Raw genomic sequence first — 15,644 nt, forward strand, 5'->3', positions numbered from 1 at the left:
TACTCCAGTTTTCCCTGTCATCTTTCATTCCAGCAAAACTCTCCAATATAATTTCATGTCATCTGTCGGCCATTAATCATTGTTCCAGAAGAGTGCAACAGGCTTTGGAAGCTACAATTCCTATCCTCACTGCTAGATGGGGCTTCATTCCATTCCTGACCTGGTTGAATGACTGAAAACAGACTGAGAATTTTCATTTTCATTTATTCAGCATGTGAGTATACCTGTGGAATTCTAAAAATACACAGAAGAGGAAAAGTAAGTCTTCTCACATTGTATATGACTTCAGAATTGTTGTATTTCTTAGAAATAACAGAAGTATACATTTGGTCATAGAAATATGCTTTTACTCACTTTGCTATACCGGACCCAAATACATCATATGCATCTATTTTATTAAAAAATCTCTTAGTGAAAGCTGAAGTGAAACAACATTAACATGTTGAAGCTTGAATGTCATGGAACAATAGCATTAGCTGAGGCCCAACAACTGGGATGGAACAATATTCGTTGTGTCTTGATCAGAAAGGGAAAGCAGCACCATTGTTAAAGATTATTTAGGATAGTTTCTTGCTTGTGGCACTGAAGTGTTCAAGATATTAAGTTATGGTTCACTGATTTTCTACAGTGTTGTTGACAAAACCACCAAAATACTTTAATGACAATTCGAAGCTAACTAACCCTCTCCTCACACTCGGTTCAGGAATAGTCACATAGTATAATGGATCTCTTGCTAACAACATTTGTGCACAGAGATTTTCCACTTTCTGTCATATTGACTTCCCCTGTCCTTTGCAACAGTCTATATTTCAAAATCTACTACTACAGTCAAATTAATATGTACAATTAGTATATACATACTTAATGTCAACTGAAATGTGATAGAATAAAGCTTGAATCCCAATCAACACCATCATACTCTGCTTTCTCGTATTTCTCCTGGTCTATAGTCTTCCTCCCTCTCCTGAAGCTGTCGGAGAATCTCGTCGTAGGATGGTGGAAGATCGTTGATCTCTGCTGAGCCGAAGATGGATTCATAGGTAGGTGGCGGCATTCCTGTTGATATAGGTGAATCAAGACCCTTACTTGTGGTCTCCGAGTCCACATCCAGAATGCTGGGAGTAGAGGATGTACGAGTGTTCTGCTGTTGGGCTCGAACCACGTTCTCGCCTAGTTCAATGAGGTCCAAACCACTCCTGTCTGCTTGTAACTGTGCAAACACCTGTGGACATAGTGATAAATGTACTATTGGAAATACGGGTTCAATGTATGTATCATCCTTCAAAATTCAGTATATTTCTGAAGTTGCCTGGACTCAGAACTCAAACCTAACTCTACTCAGTTTGTCAGTTCACTACCATTCTGACACACTACCATTTATATAACCAGTAGCCATATAAATTGGTGGTGGGAATTTTTTTAAAATTATTATTATTATTATTATTATTATTATTATTATTATTATTATTATTATTAATGTATCATCATCATCATCATCATCATCATCATCATCATCATCATGTAGCCTCCGTGGCTGAGGCAGCAGCATGCTGGCCTCTCACTACTGGGTTCCATGCTTCAAATCCCAGTCACTCCATATGAGATTCGTGCTGGACAAAGCAGAGGTAGGACAGGATTTTCCCCTGGGTACTCCAGTTTTCCCTTCATCTTTTGTTCCAGCAACAATCTCCAATGTTATTTCATTCATCTGTCAGTCATTAATCATTGCCTCCCGGAAAATGAGTCAGGCTTCGGCAGTTGGCACAATTCCTATCCTTGCCACTAGATGGAGGCTTTATTCATACATTCATTCATTCCATACTCGACCCAGTCAAATGATTGGAAATACACAGATTTTAATAATAATAATAATAATAATAATAATAATAATAATAATAATAATAATAATAATAATAATAATAATAATAATAATAATAATAATACCACCCTTATCAGAGTTCCTTCTTGGTGGGACAAATGGTAGCACACTTGGCCAGCAACAAGGTAGGTTGGCTTCAAGTACAAAGGGATTCAGAAACTTTCAATTGTACAGATTTTACAATTATTATCTCTTTGTTATATTATAACATCTTAATAAAGATATAAAAGTCTGAGATAATATTTTACTGTCATGATATAGACAACTCAAAAGGAAAATTTGATGAAAGCATTCTGCAATACACATAAAATCTGATAGTGCATCTCTGTAAAAGAAACTCTTTCAAACAGTTATTATTATAATTTAAAATGAGATACTTTGAGAAGTAAGGAAAAGAAACTTCTATACTTTTATACAATTCATCACAGTCTCCATCAGAGAAATTTAAGTGAATTACAATTATAATCAGCCATTATTTCTTCACAAATACTTTTAAAGTTATTTAACAGAGAATATGTTTTTCTGGAGTACCTACTTGGTCGAAAGTGACAAACGGACAGAGTTACCAAAGAGCCATACAGTGTATGTGTGTACCCTGCTGTGGTCTTAGTTACCATAAACCATTGTTAAGTATAACTTCAGAGAATGAAATATGAGCCTGTTTTATATATTACATATTTTGTTTATCTAGTTGTACATTTTAAACACTCTTAAGGCAAATAATTGTACTTGCTGTCAGTGTTCTGGAAAGAACTGGCAATCTAAGTGATGAGCCCACTGCCACACTGGAATGAAACGCTGGCAATTTTGCAACTGAGAAAAGGCCTAAAGGGACTGAATACTTCAATAATTGCAATAAGTGGTATTAAATGAAAATTCCCTTCTGGAACTTTATTTTTCATATAAATGCCAAAGGCAGGTATTTACACAAGTGAAGTCACATATCTCCCCTAGATGGGCAGAGTAGCTCATATGGTAGAGTGCTGGTCTTCTTACCCCAATTTGGCAGGTTCGATCCTGGCTCAGTCCGGTGCTATTTTAAGATGCTCAAATATGTCATCCTCGTGTCAGTAGGTTTACTGGCATATTAAAGAACTCCTGTGGGACAAAATTTTGGCATCTCCAAAAGAACATTAATGTAGTTAGCAGGTTGTAAAATCAGTAACATTATTATTATAATATCACCCCTAGTGCACTGTCACTGTATTGTCCTACACAGGAGGCTTGCAGTGGTATCTCAGTGGTGCATTAGCCACCAGCATCTTGGTAGGATTATTATTATTATTATTATTATTATTATTATTATTATTATTATTATCATCATCATCATCATCTTCTTGCTATATCGGACCCAAATACATTGTACATCCACTTGATGAGGCTGCTGCTACATTGGAGTGAAATAATTTCATTACTGAAAAGGTTTTAGAGAGCTTGAATACTTCAATATTTGCAATTAAATTTGAAATAAAAATTATGTTTCCCTTCTGGGAATTTTTGATAAAGTACAATACACCAGTACATTCTGGCACAGTTTGTATACCAATGGTCAGTAAATATATCACTTTCTTTGTAATGTATACATTATTACTAGTGCAACCCATTCCTTGTTCTGTAATTTGAGAAATTATTGCAAAACATATTAACATATGGAAACACAGGGTGCATATAAAAAATATGATCTAATCTCCATAGTTTTCACATGATCCTATCACCAAGTGAAGTTCATACACACAGCTTCAATCAACTTCTGTCTGTCTACTTAAAATTATATATATATTTTAGGCCAGGCTGTAATTTTCATATAAGATTTTGGATTTGCTGAGAGTAACAGTAACACTGAGTCTTATCACACAAAAATGAACAAGTAAACATGCACATACAGAAGAAAATCGAACTTTCTACAGATATTATACACGGTAAACTACAATGTTACTCATGCAATAACGAAATATGTTAATAAAATGCTTGAATACACTACAGATGTCTTTAAATTAAATTATTCATTGAACTAAGTTACTTCAATCATTGCTAGGATGATGCTATCAAGCCAGTGACATACATACATTATAGTTTTATTATGGGTTCCTTTTACACACTTCCTCTTCATGTCTATTTCACACAATTAGCCACACAGCTATAACATTTGTACTAGTGCAAGTAATAATCGTATCAGGACCCCTGCTGTCATTTCTAGTTCGATTTTCTTCTGTATGTGGGTACTATAGAATATATCCCCGTATCCTCTGTCTGCCATAACAGGTGGCTGAAAGGGGAACCCGCAGGGACTCTCAACTTTGGAGCATAGGTTAGCATCTATGGGACCTGTAACTAAGACTTGCATAGCTTCCACTTACTTGTGCAAGTCTCCTTATTTTAAACATTTCTATCTGACCTTCTCTGGTCAACTCTTGTTTTCTTCTGACCCTGATTGGTATTCGGTTTGCAAACTCAAGGGTGTCTCATTTTCATACCCTTCATAGCCCTTGCCCTTCTTTTACCGACACCCTTATTCTTTGAAAGGTCGGACTTCCTCCATTTGTTTCTTTGAATAGGGTGAATGCCTATTTGTACCTCTCCTTACAACAGTAATCATTATCAGTTACTTATAATAAGCTAATATCTCTTGAAGAATAAATATTAGAATGGTAGTATATGAAGTAAAAATGGAATTACGGTGCAGCAAAGCTAATGCAACGAGCCCAGAGTTGTGATCAATGGTATTCTGTAAGAAAGAAGCAAGTTCTCAGATGAAACTGTTTTACATTGGACTGTTTTCATACTGACTTTGATGTACAGGAGTGAAAGCTGGATAGACCAAGGATATATTATTCATAACTTAGAAGTAACAGATATGAAACTAGGGAAAGTCATTGCAGGTACAAATATGTGGGAACAATAACAGGAGGATATTTGGATTGAGGACAAAAAATGTTAAATTAGGAATAAACTCAGTGCATGAAGCTGAACTGGCATCAGTGATAGGGTCATGTGAGGCGAACGGAGAAAAATGGGTAGCATAGGAGAATGAGGGACTCGGCCCTGGAGGGTAAGAGAAGTGGAGAAAGACCAAGGCAATGATAGTTAAACTCAGTTTTTAATGATTTATTATCCCTTTCAGACCGTGTATGCACAATTGTGCGGGTTCGTATTTTCGTTATCCCTGACCGTATTTGATGTTTTTCGGTGCTAGACCGGACTGCAGTGATTGTGCAGGACAAGTGGCATGTATTTCAATTGATTTTAGTATGCGCTTGACCGCCAGGGCGAAGGAAGAAGAGTTTAAAAAGCACAGTTGATTGGTGAGATGGCGGGAAGCAGTAGTGCCGAAAGTATTTATTTATTGCGTTTATATTAATCTAGAAGCTTTACTGAATACCGGAATATATTCAATGAAGTGTTTACATTGGTTAGTGAACGTAAATTTTGAAGCTACACCATCGTACGTGATACGAGGTTTTGAATTTTGATACGCACAATTGTGTGGGTCCTGTTTTTCGGATGTTAGTTTTTATTTTGTAAAATAAACTATCAATATGTGTATTGAGGAGCATTTTAGTCAGTTTTTGACATACAAACAAAAATTCACACCTCCAGTTTTCTTTCAGGTCTGAAAGGGATATAAGAAGAGTGGATCTTATAGAGGCCACAGAGCTAATTGCAAACACAGGATTGTGGAGGCACTTAGTTGATTCACAAAGGTATGCAGATTGTATGCTGAAAAGCATAACAGTGTATAATCAGAATTGTTAAGTAATTGAGAAAAAGTGATTGAATTACTTGTAACAATTATTTTTTTGTAATCACTTGTACTCGTAATAGGTACTTTTCACAAAATGTCGTTTTTACTCGTATTTTACTTCTTGAAATGAAATTGTAGTCATTTTTTATTTATTTCTTTATTTATTTAATCACTAGCTGATGTACCCGTGCTTCGCTACGGAATTGTACATTGCATATGGAATTCTAGTGTACACGTTGTGAGCAAGATTGTATTAAATTGCATAGCTCTTAACGTTACCCTAGAAACGCGACGGGGAAGTCACCAAACATCTTTTCTCATATGAAGACTGAGTCAGAATTTTCACTGTAATGGTAGACCCGCTTGCATACCATCAGTCACAATCAGGTTGGGGAGTTTTCATTATAACAGCAGACACTCACTCTCCACCTGCCTTTTTACATCCTCAGAAAGACTGTCCTAGTGGTTTTCCCAACTGAAATGAACATACATTACAATGACGTCAGTAGGAATGGCGCGATTAAAAGCAATGCTTTCATATGAAATACTCGATTAAATGAAACACCAACACTTTCTCACTTTTAACGAACAGGACTACACTGCCGATCTACCAGTCCAAAGTTCCAGAACTGGAATTACCAAGCCGCAGACAGCCGTGATTCGTGAACACTATTAGTCTTTTTTCGGCGGGGAGATGGTCGAATAGTGGAGACTCCCAGGGCAAAAACTATGCCCTTTTACTAATCTGTTTCCTAGGAGTACCCGATGAGTCGGAACATATCAATTCACAACACTGGTGGCGGAAAAGTCTGACTCAGAGGCAAATTTTTCCTCCAAGCCAGTGAAGAAACCCCCTCTTCACTGATAATTTGGAATAAAATGAATGTAGAATTTAATAAAAGTGAAGAGGAAGAAGCTTTTCTTAAGAAACGGCTTTTTTCAGGGTTGAATTTTGAGTTATTTAGTTAATTGTGATGCTATAATTTGGAATAGGCCTAAATTGTTATTCTAGACCAGGTACTACTACTACTGCTAAGTCAGCGTCTGCCTGAAGTATGCACGCTGCTCATTCAAAACAGTGCATCAGAGTAGGGATCGAATAACTGGAATACCGTACTATGAAGTACCAGGGTGTTACGTACCAGCTGTATCATAAAATGCATGAATCAGAGGAATGGAATGCTAAAGAAGAAAGTTTTCTAACTCCCCTGCTATTTCCCGCCAATATTCAGTCAGGCTTTCATACTTGGTACGCAGCAGTAATCCCATCTATCGGAGTTGAGAGGCAGCATAAGAGACAAATAACATCACAACAAACAATGGTCAATGTAATGTTTTTGTTGATCAATGTTATGGTCTTTCGATATTGTAGGCCTTCACATTTAGTTTTCTTCCGACTCTGAAATACCACTCATCATAGTCGGTACGGTAAAACTGAATAGAACATAAATGATCGGAAATTGTATTCTCTGCATCTTTTGTTATGTAGTACTTTTCGATAGGACCAAAAACATAGGTAATTAAAAATTATATTTTAGGCGCCTTCTCCTAAACTACAATTTCATTCAGAGCGAATAAGATTATTTATAGCTTAGACTGTAGTTTTTTATTCCCCAACTCTATATACCGAATTTCATTAAATTCTGTTAACCCATTTTCTCGTGACTTGGCGTTGATATGGACTTAGCAACAAAAGGACAAATTCATGAATATCTGTGTTATCATAGCCGGTACGGTTAAAATGTATAAGACATAAATAGTCAGGAATTTAATTCTATATAACTGTGGTTACGCAGTATTTATCGATACTACCACTAATAATATAAATATTTCAGAATTAAATTTTAGGCCTTCCCCTAAACTACCATTTCTATCAGCGGGAATAAAATTATGTATGACTTAGATTGTAGAGACTTATTCCCCGACTTTGCATACCGATTTTCATTAAATTCTCTTAAGCCGTTTCCTAGTGACGTGTGTACAGACAGACAGACAGACAGACAGACAGACAGACAGACAGACAGACAGACAGACAGACAGACAGACAGACAGACAGACAGACAGACAGAAATTACGGAAAAGTAAAAAGTGCATTTCCTTGTTGCTGTGGAAATGACCAATACAGAAATAACATTCTTTTCAAATTCTGAGCAATGTACAGACAAAACTTATATATATAGATATGGTGATAACAATAACAAATTCATAAGTCCAAGCCCAAGTTTTTCAGCCACTTTACAGCACTTTCTGAAAGATGAAACAGGCTACTGGGTCTTCCGGAGTAGGCATGAAGAGGGCAGCGCAGGATGACGTGGTCCATGGTCTGCTCCTCTTCACTGCATTCACACATTGGAAAATCCATCCAACCCCACTTATGTGGTAAGAAATTACTGCGTCCATGCCCAGTTCTCAGTCTGTTGAGGCGACACCATAGTTTACTTGGGAGGTCGAATCCCTTCATTTTCCGAGTTGGATTTAGCTCATGAGAATTAGTTCCAGATGTTGAATTTGACCACTCATCCTGCCAACTCTGGTTTAGATTACAATTATCCCTCAAGAGTCGGCCGGCCAGTACACGTGTTAGTCTCCTAGATCAAAGTCATTGTGGCGTTCGGTAAAAACATTTCTGGTGAACTGGTGATGAGGGAGATGACCAGACCTTCTTTGCTTCTCCCAGCAGAGCTTCTTTTCTCCTCAAGTGGGGTGATGGGATATGACTAAGTACGGGTAACCAGTGGCGAGGCGTTGACTTTACAGTACCAGTTATGTAGTGCATGGTATCATTCAGCTGAATATCCACTTTATGCACGTGTGCACTTTCCAACCATACCAGGGCACAGTATTTCACTGCAGAATAGACAAGACTGATACCTGTTAATCATAAGCAGTCAGCTGAGGCTCCCCAGGAACTGCCACAAAGCTTTTGCAGGATGTTGTTCCTTGTAGAGATTTTGTGAGAGTGCTTCTGTCCAGGGTAACTCCTAGATATTTAATTACATTTTAGTAATTGTTACTTTCTAGTCATTGATATACATAGCATCGAGTGTTTAGCAACTTGGCAACTAACCCACGCTTTTAAAAATAGGAAAGATCACTGAAACTGAATTTGGAATTCAAGAGGACAAATTGGAGCAAACATTCATTTATACGACAAGGAGTAAGGGTTTGGAATAATTTATCAAGGGGAATGTTCAATAAAATTCCAACTTCCTTGACAATATTTAAGAAAAGACTAGGTAAAAAATTGATAGGGAGTCTACCACCTGGCCGACAGCCCTAAATGCAGATCACTGATAACTGATTAAGCGCCCCAGCACTTGGAAGGCCTTTATGCCAAGGATATGATGCACACTTGTTCATTTATTCACAGCTTGCTGTGGTTACTGGTTGAGATTTAGATAATTGTGTACTATGTGCTTGAAAATGGAACTGGAATAAACATGTGACTGTAAAGGGGTTAAGGTATTTGGGAATCATTATTTTGAATTAGTTGGCAGAAGACACCGTGGCTGAGGCGGCAGCGTGTCGACCTCTCGTCACTGGGTTCCGTGGTTCAAATCCCAGTCACTCCATGTGAGATTTGTGCTGGACAAAGTAGAGGCGGAACAGAATTTTTCCTGGTACTCCGATTTTCCCTGTCATCTTTCATTCCAGTAACACTCTTCAATATCATTTCATTTCATCTGTCAGTCAATCATTGCCCCAGAGGAGTGCAACAGCCTTCAGCAGCTGGCAAAATTCCTATCCTTGCCTCTAGATGGGGGCTTTATTCATTCCATTCCTGATCCAGTCAAACGACTGGACGCAGCCTGTTGGATTCTCATTTTTACATTTTGAATTAGTTGGCCCTGAAAATAATGGTAACATGAAAGAGACATGCAAACATTACTTGGAAGCAATAATTTTGAAAGTTTGTGTAGTCTCTTTTAGTGATTATAGCCACTTAACGCCTCTATTCTATAAAACCACAATAATGAAGTAATATATGTTTCCCTTGCAAACTTTAGTATCATTTTAGCCCCACATGATGAAAAGCCAGTGTGTCTTAAAGTAATTAGTAATTGAGTGAAATATTTCGCACACAACTGTAATTCAGTCTAATTGTGTTTTTTCTTTTACATTTCTCATCACTGTCTATATTGATCCACGAAATACAATAGTTCTGCTTTCCGGCACCAAACTAATCATGCTTACTTTTCTACTTAATGATGAAAATGAAGGGGCTGCCTGGCCGAGGAGGTAAAGGCGTGCTCGGTTTGTCCGGAAGGACGTGGGTTCGAATCCCCATTAGGAAGTTGCAAAATTTAAGAAACGAGATTTCCACTTCCGGAGGCACATATGGCCCTACACCAAAAATGAGTACCAGGTTAATTCCTGGGGGCAAAGGTGGGTAGGTGTAGAGTTAACCACTCTACCCCATCAAGTGCCGAGGTTATGGATAGTGGGAGCCTTTACCTTCCACCCCTCCAAGGGCCTTTGTGGCCTCGACGGAGATGACTTTGCTTTGCTTTTTGATGAAAATGGAGCAAACAGTACCTGAAACATACTAAACTATGCATTTCACTTAGGAATGAAATCTTAACAAATCATGACATGGATGAAATGTGTTTTCCTTTATTCAAAATGTTTCAACTTAATATTCAGGACATCTTAGACATATTTCAAAGACTAAACTGCATTACCATACCTAAAAACTCCTTTCTAATTGCATACACAGTGCTCCACACCAGTGTAGGACTGCTACAAGGAGGTGTGGTGCAAACTTACTATCTTAAGAGTAAGTTGACCAGATTTAAAAAAAAAAGGGGGGGGGGGGGATAAAACAGGACACATATAATTAAAATTCAGCAGTACCTGATCAGAATAATCTGAATCTCTGAATAAGTTACCTCCCACTTGAAATACACAACTGAAATATATTATCGACTTTTGGCATATTTTTCTTTCACCATTTGAAAGATGATAGTATTATTCTGGATAACATTGGCTATGTATCATCCCAGAATAGCAGTGTTCCCGCAAGAACAGTGATTTAAGGAAAAACTGGCAGCAATAATAAATCTCAAAATTTGTAGGTTTGCTCCTCCGTGTCCTTCCACCTAAGGACTACTTGACTAATGGAGCTCAAATTTGGCGAGCTTATAGCTGATACCTTTGGTTAACTCACAGGCTACTTACTATCAAGCTATCTTTTAAGCGGGCTCTGTAGCAAAATAAAATGTGAAGCAAGTCATAGGAAAACGTACGCTTGGGACCTTTAAAATTTAATACGCTCCCTAAACGATTAGTCCAACTGAACGATGAAGCTGCACTTAGTGTACTTAAAATTCTATTTCCTAGAAAAAAAGAATCCATGAATGTTCTTCGTATCTCTAAAAGTTTTCAAGAAAAAATATATGTTTTTCCTCAGTTAACACTTTCTTAAATTCATAATTCATTTCATCACAATTTAGCGAGGGACATTTCATTTTTGCGATACATCCACTTCGTTTTTAGCTTTAAATAGAGCTGCATTTCTCGATTATAATCAAAACCCCCAACTGGATTCTGACTGGTATTAGGAAAAGGGACCTGTCTTTATAAAGAAAACTCCATATCTCCATTGTGAATGGCAGTAGGCAAGTGAGCCTGCCGTTATAGTAGAAACTCCCGAAATCGATTTTGAATCGCGGTAGGAAACAGCCTACCATTTTCATCAAAACTTCCCAATGCATGCCTCATATAGCAAACAACATATGGGGTCCTCCTAGTGGTGTTTTTTGGATAACTCTAAGAGACATGCAATTTAATATAATCTTACTCACTGCGTGCACAGCAATTTACATAGAAATCCGTATACAATGTAGAATACCGTTGCAAAGCACAGGTACATTTGTTAGTAATGAATTAAAATAGAAGGATTGTGTTAGTGTTTGTACAGGTGCACAAATCATCGTCCCTAAATTACTTTTTTCTTTTTTTAATATCTGGAAATGGGATCAAAGATTAGTTAATGATTGTCATTCATACCATTCGACTCAATAGGTTTGAGTTACAATATTTCAGCAGCTGAGAGTGCTATACAATATTAACTCCATTCCTAAATAAATGTACATACATACATACATACATACATACATCATTATGTACCATTATACCTTATGGCGTTCAGTCTGCAAGCTTCTGTCAATTTACTAAACGTCACCACAATCCTCTATTTGCAACTAGTGCTGTGGCCTCATTTAGTTCTATACCGCTTATCTTTAAATCATTAGAAACTGAGTCTAACCATCGTCATCTTGGTCTCCCTCTATTTCTCTTACCATCCATAACAGAGTCCATTATTCTCCTAGGTAACCTATCCTCTTTCATTTGCCTTGCATGACCCCACCACCGAAGCCAGTTTATGCATACAGCTTCAACCATCGAGTTCATTCCTAACTTGTCCTTTATCTCCTAATTCCGAGTACCCTCCTGTCATTGTTCCCACCTGTTTGTACCAGCAATCACTCCCGCTACTTTCATGTCTTTCATGTCTGTTCCTTCTAACTTATGAATAAGATATCCTGAGTCCACCCAGCTTTCATTCCCGTAAAGCGAAGTTGGTCTGGAAACAGATCGTGTAAAGATAGTTTAGCCTGGGAGCTAACTTCCTTTCTGCGAGCTCAATACATTAGCTTTACTGCACCCTGATTCAATCTCACTTATACTACCATCCTGAGAGAACACACACCCTGAATACTTCAAATTATCTACCTGTTCCAGCTTTGTATCACCAACCTGACATTCAATTCTCTTGGATTTCTTACTTACTAACATCAATTTAGTCTTTGAAAGGCTAATTTTCATACCATATTCATTGCACCTATTTTCAACTTCCAAGATATTAGACTGTATGCTTTCGGCACAATCTGCCATTAAGACCAAGTCATCAGCATAGGGCATACTGCTTACTACATTTCCACCCTGCCACCTTCCAGCAGATGATCCATGTAAACTACGAACAACAAAGGTGAAAGTTTACAGCCGTGTCTAACCCCTGTAAGAACCCTGAACCAAGAACTCATTCTACCATCAATTGTCACTGAAGCCCAATTTTCAACATAAATGCCTTGGATTGATTTTAATAATCTACCCTTAATTCCATAGTCCCCCAGTATGGCAAACATCTTTTGCCTCGGTATACTGTCATATGTTTTCTCTATATCTACGAAACATAAACATAACTCTCTATTCCTCTTCAAGCATTTTTTCAATTACCTGGTGCATACTGAAAATCTGATCCTGACAGCCCCTCTATGGTCTCTGAAACCACACTGGTTTTCATCCAACTGCCTCTCAACCACTGATCGCACCCTCCCTTCCAAGATGCCAGTGAATAATTTGCTTGGTATACTAATCAATAGATACCTTGATGGTTGTTGCACTTCATCCTGTTCCCTTGTTTATAGATAGGTGCAATTACTGCTTTCATCCAATCAGAAGGTACCTTACTGACACACTATGCTAATCTTATTACTCTGTGAAGTAATTTCATTTCTGCCTTCCCACTATATTTCACCATTTCAGGACTAATTTCATCTATTCCTGTTGCTTTATGACAATGGAGTTTATTTACTAATCTTTTCACTTCCTCAAGTGTAATTTCATCAACATCATTTTCCTCTTCCCCATGAGTTTGGTTGTTTGCAACGTCACTAGAAAGATTTCTTTTTACATTGTGAATATTTTCAAAATATTCCTTCCACGTGATTAGAGATTCCCTGGGCTATTATGAGTCCACCTGATTTACCCAAAACACTATTCATTTCCTTTTCCCCCTCCCTTCCTAATATTCCTTATTACTGTCCAGAAAGGTTTCCCTGCTGCTTGACCTAGCCTTTCCAGGTTATTACCAAAATTTTTCCAAGACTTCTTTTTGGATTTAACAACTATTTGTTTTGCTCTGTTTCTTTCATCTATGTACAATTCTCTGTCTGCATCAGCCCTTGTTTGGAGCCATTTTTGATCAAACTTCTTTTTACATTTACAAGCTTCTCTCACTTCATCATTCCACCAAGATGCAGCCTTTCCCCATCTTTACACACACTTTTTCTTAGGCATTTGCTTGCTGTTTCTACTAAAGCATCCCTGTATGCCACCCATTCACTTTCTATATCCTGAACCTGCTTACTGTCCACTGTTTGGAACTTCTCACTGATCATATCAATGTACTTCTGTCTAATTTCCTCATCCTGGAGATTTTCTACCCTTATTAGTTTTGCAGACAGATTTCACTTTCTCTATCCTGGCCTAGGGATAATTAGTTCACTACATTATCAGATAGTGGTCTTTATCATTGAAAAATCCCCCGGAAAACCTGTGTATTCCTAACAGATTTCCTGAATTCGAAGTTGGTTAAGATATAGTCTATTATGGATCTGGTACCCCTACCCTCCCCTGTATGCTTTAAGAATGTATTCGTAACTGCACAGAAGTTCAGCAAATGCTTTCCATTCCTATTAGCTTCCATATCTTCCTCACATTTACTAATCACCTTTCCATATTCTTCAGTTCTATTTCCGACTCTCGCACTGTCGATGTTTCATAAGTTGTCAACTTCATTCTCATCTGCACCTCACATGGTGAATAAACTGAGACAATTCTCATCCTAATTCCTCCAACTGCCAAATATACCCACATCATTCACTCATTTACATGCCTAACAGAAACTACGTTACATGCAATAGTATTTCTGATTAACAGCCTTCCCCACACTCTACCCTTCTCTTCTTAACACCCGTCAAGTACATTTTATAATCTCCTATCTCTTCCTTGTTATCTCCGCTTACCTGAATATCATTTACGCCTAGCACATCCAGATGTATCCTCTTTGTTGACTCAGCTAGTTCTACTTTCTTTCTTCCATATGCCCCGTTAATATTGATAGCTCCTCATCGAATTCCATTTCATTCGCCAAGTTGTTTTCAAGGAGTCCCTTGCCTGTCAAATGTGAGTGGGACTCTGTTCTTCCCAAAAGTCTGAAGCTTGCTTAAAATGTTCTGAGCTTGGTAAATTCTGTGAGGCAGGATGCTACCCTTACTTACACACAGTCCCAGTGAGGGTCCCCCTCTAATGGGTGGTGGATTGTATGTACTGTATAGTCCTAGATACCCGAGCACAAGGAGGGCCATGACAGAGTGCCCACTCCCATTCCATAACAACTGGTATCCAGACCTCTCAAGACCACTTATTAGGCCACTCAGCCCTTGCCCATGGTTCATGAACTAGGATGTGAATACAGTAACCCACACCATGAACCATTAAATAAATGTAAATGAAATTAAATTGTTTTGGAAGATAATAATTCCTTTGAATCTCAAGATGAGTACTTCACTATTAAAATGTACACCTAACAAAATTGTAGGCTGTAGTGTGTATTTTCTAAAATTTCTTTGTCTTTCATTGGGCGCTTATCGCTCTAATGTTATACTAGCTGGAGTATCCATTGTTGACGGGAAAATTACTTAGCATGAGCATGATTATATTTTTTGTCCATCCCTCATGTTGTACCCCAGACTCTGAGCTGCAAGTGAGCGTGCCTCTCCCTGTCAGGGGCTTGTCGTGACGTGCTCGCTTCCTTACTCTCTGTGGCCCTTTGCAGTTTAATGCAATTTTGTATTATTGCTAATCTTGATTTGATCTCTTCCTTCCGGTATAAAGGAAGGCCAATATTCTGATATTGCAGACCTTCACATCTAGTTTTCTTTTGACTGTGATATTAAGGCATCCAGTGTAAAGGGAGTGCTTCTTCCTCCTTTCAATACGTTCCTTCCCGACCTTTTCTCATTTCAATAGCCATCTTTACAATTTTCCTTGCTGTCGCTAATTGTAGTACCCGTTGTTGGCGGAACAATTATGTAGCATGTGCAAAGTTATCTAACTCACCAGCTACTTTCCGTCTATATTCAGGCATGATGTTTAATTCTGAATGCAGCAGTAACCCATCTTTCAGAGATGAATGGGAACAGAAGAGACAGAACATATCACAGCAATGATCAGTGC

The 15,644-nt window shown here is 37.9% G+C and overlaps 1 protein-coding gene across 3 annotated transcripts in view; it reads right to left on the minus strand.

The window, feature by feature from the left end:
* Positions 1–211: 211 nt before the first annotated feature.
* The window catches only part of LOC136870609 (uncharacterized), a 162,486-nt gene continuing 147,053 nt past the window's right edge, over positions 212–15,644 (minus strand). For 2 of the 3 annotated variants that reach the window (XM_067144929.2, XM_067144931.2), the window contains one exon: positions 212–1,222. In XM_067144929.2, coding sequence (XP_067001030.1) covers positions 914–1,222 — 309 coding nt within the window. In that variant the 3' untranslated portion in view covers positions 212–913. The remainder of the gene's footprint in view (positions 1,223–15,644) is intronic. The other variant, XM_067144930.2, reaches the window with a different exon arrangement.

This window comes from Anabrus simplex, chromosome 1 (assembly GCF_040414725.1).
Source record: "Anabrus simplex isolate iqAnaSimp1 chromosome 1, ASM4041472v1, whole genome shotgun sequence".
Taxonomy (NCBI): domain Eukaryota; kingdom Metazoa; phylum Arthropoda; class Insecta; order Orthoptera; family Tettigoniidae; genus Anabrus; species Anabrus simplex.